This window comes from Cyprinodon variegatus, unplaced genomic scaffold (genome assembly GCF_000732505.1).
Source record: "Cyprinodon variegatus isolate N-32 unplaced genomic scaffold, C_variegatus-1.0 Scaffold78, whole genome shotgun sequence".
NCBI lineage: Eukaryota > Metazoa > Chordata > Actinopteri > Cyprinodontiformes > Cyprinodontidae > Cyprinodon > Cyprinodon variegatus.
In genome coordinates this window covers 1620060-1627396 of record NW_015150531.1, presented here as the reverse complement: position 1 = coordinate 1627396, position 7337 = coordinate 1620060, and the positions used below count along the sequence as shown (strand labels likewise).

At 39.8% G+C, this 7337-nt stretch overlaps 1 protein-coding gene across 2 annotated transcripts in view; it reads right to left on the bottom strand.

The window, feature by feature from the left end:
* Window positions 1–3809: 3809 nt before the first annotated feature.
* The window catches only part of zufsp (zinc finger with UFM1-specific peptidase domain), a 25349-nt gene continuing 21821 nt past the window's right edge, over window positions 3810–7337 (bottom strand). For both annotated transcript variants that reach the window (XM_015372934.1, XM_015372935.1), the window contains 2 exons: window positions 4161–4381; window positions 3810–3957 (listed from right to left, as the gene is read on the bottom strand). In XM_015372934.1, coding sequence (XP_015228420.1) covers window positions 3910–3957; window positions 4161–4381 — 269 coding nt within the window. In that variant the 3' untranslated portion in view covers window positions 3810–3909. The remainder of the gene's footprint in view (window positions 3958–4160; window positions 4382–7337) is intronic.

The window sequence follows — 7337 nt, the reverse complement described above, 5'->3', positions numbered from 1 at the left end:
TGGTTTAGACTTACTAGACACAAAATGCAATAATAAGTTTTTAAGACAACATTTAGTAAAACAGACATACCCTGGACTGGTTAGAAGGAAATTTATGGATAAATATGAAAAGAAAGACCATATAAATTTCATGTCAAAGTTTTTCAAATTGGATCTCCCACCAAAATATAACGAAATACATTTGTAAACTCTACATATTTACCCCTCAAATGAGCTTATCAGAAACAGATTTAAAATTGAACATGGTAACTGCTATATACACTATGTTCAAAAGTTTGGGGTCATATTGAAATGTCCTTATTTTTGAAGGAAAATCAATGAAGATAACTTTAAACTAGTCATAACTTTAAAGAAATACACTGCTAATTTGGTACATTACTATTCTAGCTGCAATGTCTGGTTTTTGGTGCAATATTTGACCAATCGAGGACAGAATGTTGTTGGTGGTGGTCGACGCGCACAGCTAATGGCCGGATGTGGCCATCATGAGGTCTAGGACCACCAGGAAAACCACTGAGCGTCTGGAGGAAATGTTCAGTCGGTACGGAATACCGGAACAACCAGTAAGTGACAACGGGCCCCAGTTTGTCTCCGAAGAGTTGGAGGCTTTCCTCAAAATGAATGAAATTCCACACATTAAGTCAGCACCCTACCACCCGTCTACCAATGGACTGGCTGAGAGGTTTGTACAAACCTTAAAGCACAGTCTAAAGACATCAATGTCCCAAGGCTCCCTTCTTCAACGACTGCAGTTTCCTGCTGACTTATCGGAACACGCCTCACAGTACCACTAAAACGTTGCCCGCAGAGCTCCTCCTGAAAAGAGTGCTGTGCACCCAACTGGACTGCATGCGCCCTCCGTCAAGGAGCCAAATTGTTCAGAGCAGTCAGCAAGAGCAGAGCAGACGTAGGTCAGGCACACCAACAGGGGCCCCACCACAGAGCCAAGGGGCTCTCCTGTTCTAGACATGTCTGACCAGGCAGACATGGTGGAGGGCCTGCCGCCGACCCCCTGCCAGCTACACTTCACGAGGACAATGCTGTAGACCAGGTTCCCCAGCCCCAAAGACAACGGAATCTGCACCGCTGCCATCTCCGGTGAACTACCATCCTCATCGGTACCCCACACGTGAGCGACAGGACTTTGCTTCAAGCTGGTAGCTGGGCCTCATAAACATTGTCTAATTGTTGCAGTGCTAACAGGCAAAGTTGGATCTTCTTTTACCCTCCTGGACCTCTCAATTGCTGAGCCTTTGCTGTTATAATTATTCTCCCATCTATTTAATTTGTTTTATTTTGCTTTCTGGATGTGGCTGCCATTTGAAATTGACTCTGATACCAGTAGGGGATATGCCAGTAGAGAATCAAGCACTTGTATTAATTGGTAAATTAGATGCCTGGTTAAACCACAGTGCACTACAGGAGTTAATGTACTTCCTACCTACACACATTAGAAGTTTTGGAACCTCTATATGAAAGACATTTTGGACATGGATATGTTTTCAGTTTCTATTGAGTTAGAGTTGAAGATGCCATTATGCATCATCTTGAACAAACCTACTGTCATTCAGACAAGGAGATTGCACTGTGAGGATATCTACAAGATTTACTTTTATCAGAAACTCCAGAGGACTTGAGGTTGATTTATACTTCAAAACTAGGTTGTCTGCGTAGATGTAGCAATGAACAAAAAGACGTCCCTGCCCCCTCCGCTGCACCTCTCCCAAATTGTAGCTGAAATTAGACAGTGCCGCAGACCGGAGGCCGGCTTGTTTTGGTTTTATGACTGAAGTTGCGGGAAAAAAACTCGTGAAGTTGGACCAGCTTGAAGAGCGAGGTATGCGAGAATGCTGGGACCTTTTCCACCTGGATCCCCGCTTTTTTTCGCCATCATGTCCCTCCGTTGTCGGACAAACTCACCCCAATTTACTCACTGCTTGGCTGTATCTAGACCCAGTGCGTATAGCACAGACCATGCTTCAATACTGGGCATAAATCGAAAATGTCTGCTTCAAGCTCACTGTGACATACTGCTGCAGGAGTATAACCAGGCCTTCAGATGGAGGCCTCAACAATCACCTGGCTCAAACACTACCTGGCAGCGGCTGGCTAGTTCAAGTGGTGAGTCACCTGACTTGCAGACAGTAGATCCTGTTGCAAATCCCTGCTGAGGGGGACGAGCTGCCAGTGTTGATCCTTAGGCAAGAGCCTTTGTGACACTAAATGATAACTTGTCTGATCAAATAGTTAGCACAGGGGACGGTACTCTCCATATTCCTGTTTAGACTGTACACCTTTGACTGAGAGTACACAACTGAGTCCTGTCATCTACAAAAATACTCAGATGACCCTGCAGTTGTTGGGTGCACCAAACGTGGGAACAGTCAATCATCTGATGCCAGGGTAAAGTGGCATCAGAACAAATTATGTAAAAAAAAAAAAAAAAAGGCCACATAGGAACCTCTGTCTTTTTTTTTTGCATAAATAATTCTTTATATAATGAAGAACATTATGGAGAACCGAGTGCATTTTCTTCATCAGACAACGAAGTTTTCCGTCGAAGGTAAGACAGACTGCTACAGAAGATTCTACGTACAGCTATTACACTAAAACTTTCCCTTTTAATAAAGTTATAGGTACTCAGGTTATCCTGAGTTTTCTCTATAGATATGTTGCTAGAGTGCGGGAGGACATGGGGACCCCTTTTCACCATTCTGCAGAATTTCTTAGTTCAATCTCTGATATTATTCTCTCTGCTTTTTCTCATAATAGCTTCATCTGGTCTGTTCCTGTTTGGTTATGACATCATCCTGGAGAGAAATATCAGTTGTGCTGCTGCCATCAACACCTTTCTTTATAGATGTCGGCATTTGGCCTGTTTTTCATCGTAGTCCCATTTCCCTGACTGTGACTAACTGGATGTGCTCTCTTCATCCTCTGACATGGGGGCTGGCTCGGAGCTCGTCTGCCTGGTTGTGTGTGTTTTCTGGAAGTGGTCGCCTGCAGAGCTGGTTAACAGTTGCCTTTTGCATCTCTGCTTCTTTTTGTATGTCTGCCTCAGTCTCCTTGAACTGGGGTTAAAGGAGACTGGCTGCTCACACTGAGCCTGGTTCTACTGGAGGTTTCTGCCTGTTCCTCTGCTTTGTCGCTACATGCATGCTTGGTGTGAGGGATTGCCTTTGAGTCAATGAGTCCATGCAATCAGCTGGTTTTTCTTAGATGGAAAACTTTGAATCAATAAGACTGTGTGATCTGGTTGAATTGTCTCTATTAAATGCCTTTAGATGACATGCGTTGTAATTTGGTGCTATGGAAATAAACTGATTTGAAACTGAATTAAAAGATGATAGCTTAAATTAAGCCTTTAATGCTATATTAGACAGAATTGGCTTTGTTCAAGATGTGCATAGTCCCACACATCCTTATCTTAATACTTTGGACATCGTGCCGACATATGGCAGTGAATGTGAAGAAATAACAGTATTTTCTTAAACCCCTGTTCTATCTGATCACTTTTTAAATAACCTTCAAACTTAATTTAACAGATCTTCCCCAAATATCATTTCTAGATGATGCAGTAATACATTTAAATGAATTTGATCCCTTTATCTCCTCTGTATCACAGAACAGCAGTGCAGAGGGAATCCATTTGATTTATTCCACTTAACAAATAAATCACTTTGGGGCCGACTGCTGCTGTCTGAAACAGGGGAAACAGGCTCAATGGTGGTTGATTAAATCCAAACGTCACATATTGCATTAAAAAATTTTGAAGCAAAATTAACAAAAAATAAAATTGTTTATTTAATGGTAAATTTAAAATTGGAAATAACTTTCACAGCACATCATTATTGTACAAAAATGCATCCAGCAACAGGAGCATTCAAAACAGGAAAGACCAATTTGTGTTCAGGGGATCCTTTCCGCACATAAGTTCCTGGAGCTGAGGATTCTCATCTGTGAAAAAAAAAAAAAAAAAAAAGATTTCAGAGAACATATTCAAAGCATGTCAACTTCCTGATTACTCATACCAATCCACCACAGGAACTATCAACAAGTCTGTCAAACTAAAAATGGATATTTCTTCTTTTGAGACACTGGTTTTGGGTTTATCTGCTGATATTAAATCTGCTATTAAAGCAGATTTGAAAAAATCTCACCTCTTTCTCCTCAGATGACAGCACACCTTCCACTGCTACAAGCTGGTACTGTTTGTGCTTTAGGCTTCTGGGAAACTTTCTGATGAACTGAATGGCCGTGCAACATGTGTCTCTATTCAGCAGCTTTCTGGTGTCAGAGGCTGAAGAGGCAGGATCCAAAAGCAGGAGGCACAGATTTCCATTCTTCCTCTGCTCCAAACCAACTACTGTTCGGCTGTGACCTAAAGGTGGATATGAGGGGAGCACATTAGGATTAAAAACTGGTACATGCTTGTATACCACCATGGTATTTTAACCACAGTGTAAACCAAGTAAGTATCCAGTACACCACAGAGACTCTTGTTTTTAATCAATTTGTAATGAATAAACCCATTAAGAACATTTACACACAGTATGTTTTGCCTTCTGCTGCGGTCTCTTAAATAAGGTGATGCCCGGTGATAAAATCCCAAAGACTTCTTTTATCAACCTAATGCTCAACCAACTTTCTGACTTACGCACCAACCACATTTGTAAAAACCAAGTCCTTTTCCTGCTGTATGTCTGTACGGAAGAGGATTAGGGCTACTGTTAAAAAAAAAAAAAGTTAACTGATTTTTACATTTTATTTCAGTTTAGTATATTCCTCAGAATTCTGACTTTTTTCTCAGAATTCTGACTTTTTTCCCATACTAAACTGAAATTTTTTTTTAAAATCAGTTAACTTTTTTTTTTTTTTTATTCCAGTGGCCCTAATCTTCTTCCATATGTCTGAGACATTTTAAAACAAAGAATAATAAATGACCTACTTGCTGTTTATACATGGAAACAATCAACTTCTTTTTTTTTTTAAGATTTGTTTTATTAACAGAAGCGTTTATAACATATTTATGGTGTATAGCAAGTATTTACAGTTATAGTGGAAGTTGTATTTTAAAAAAACAAACTTACTTATATATAGTCTTACAGACACACCACAAAAAGAAGATGATTTTTTATTTTTTTGAACATCAAAAGAAAAAAAGGAAAAACAAAACATTACACAAACTTTTCTCATTCAACCCTCCTCTCTTGTGTAAAGCAATGAAAGGATGTCAAGAACCATACAACACATCCATCTGAGCACATTCATAATAATACAACACACAACGCATAGCAAGTAAATCAATGTGGAAGAAGAACCTGCAAAGGGCTAATTTGAAGCTGGTCCAGAAAGGCTCCCTCCACCATAGATAGACAAGCTCAGGGAGGGCAGAATACCTGTGAAGGGGCCCCGCAATTGCATTTTTTTCAAAGATTGCTTCCTATGGAGGACCAATTCTGGACGAATTTAAAAATAAATACAGAAATAAATACATGCTCAATAAATAAATAAGCATACAATTAATTGCACATAAATGTAGGTAGAAATTAAATTATGCAGTGAGACATAAATGTAAACATCTCTTTTAATTAGCGTCTTTATTTATTCCCCTTTGTACCTTATCTATTTATTGTCCATTATAATCTTCAACTTTATTTATTTATTACTTATTTTTTTTAAGTATTTATTTATGTGCATGTCTGTTTCATTCTTCTTTTGTATTTTTTTTTTTACCCTATTTATTTCTTCAATGCTATGTATTTCTGCCTGTCGTTTTTATATTTCTGTCTGCATTTCTGCCTCATTATGCAAATGAGGAGGGGTGTGTTTTCTGCCCATTGGTTGGCAGCCCATCCTCTTAACTCACAGAGCTCAGAGTATTACGTTAAAAGTTCTGTCTTTCATTTATTTCTGTATTTATTTTTAAATATGGCAGAGTTGGTCCTCCATAGCTTTCCTCTCACATTATATTGTATCTTTAAGGGCAGGGATGCTCAAGTCCAGTCCTCAAGAGCTACTACCCTGCCATATTTGACACCCTGCCCATCTTTAAACACACCTGAACAAAATGAGTGGCTCATTACCAAACCTCTGCTTAACTAAATAAGGGGGACTGAGCTCTTAGATTCAGGTGTGTTAGAGAAGAGATGCATCTAAAGGTTACAGGATGGTAGCTCTGGAGGACTGGACTCGAGCACCACTGTTTTAGGGTGTGCAGTAAGGTACAAGCTCATTCATCCAGTGCCTTGTGGTACATTAAGACCGCAAGCGCTGAAAGCAGCAAAAAAGCTGCCACTTCATTTTTAATGCTTGTAAACATCTTTGATGCTCCAGTAAAGTGTGTTTAATTTGTACAAGTGTGCAAACATAAAAAAAATTGGAATCAGTTATATAAAACTACAGCAATCTACCAGTAAAATCTCCTAAAACAGCATTTATGATATTATGGCTGAATCCTTGCTAGAGTTTGGACTTTATCCAACTTTTTTCTGGTCTTATGTTGCTTATCATAATCAATAGGAAAAACAGTTTGATCTTCCATCTCCTATTCCTCCTCTTTGTTCCTACTCTGCACTCAGAGCACCTCCTTGTTAACCCTTATGGGATGTGGGGCTGTAGATGAAATATTTCAGTTTTTAGGATCTCAACTGCTACTGGTATGTTAAACATGCTATGAAGGAAGAAAAATAAAAAGATGAGTACAACCTGAAGAACACCATCTCAACTGAAGTATGGAGATGGAAACAGTCTTTGGAGACGCTCTTTTGCAGAGGGGACAGTACGACTGCATCCTATTGAAAGAAGGGCTGTTTTCTAATCCAGCCCCTGCATCCTCCAAGGACCCTGTCTACTTGGATTGGGTTCTACAAAAGCCTTGAAAATTAGGAGCCCACAAGAGTTCATTGATTCATTCAAACAGGTTGGGTCTTCTCTGGCTGTCATCACCCCTCACTCAGTCTAAGATCTGTCACATAGCAACCGTGACAGGTGACACACAAAGCAGGAAAAGAATGGATGCTGAACTTCTCAATACTGTTCTGAGTGCCAATTTAATTTCTGAATAGTTTCAGCAGCAGTACCATCATCGCAGATATTAGATTAGTTGTTCACACACTGCAGAGATATTGGAATCTTAAATGTCAGCTAAACCCACTTGGACAGAGACAGGTGAAACTTTTCAATAAACCAAACATTCCCCGCCACATATCTGACTCAATAACCATTTAAAACAATTTTCATTAATTTAAGACTGGTATGTTATGATCGAAAACCACACGTCTGACTCAATGCCGTGAGATGCGCTGGTCGGATTTGTCAATCTGGAGGAAGAAGGA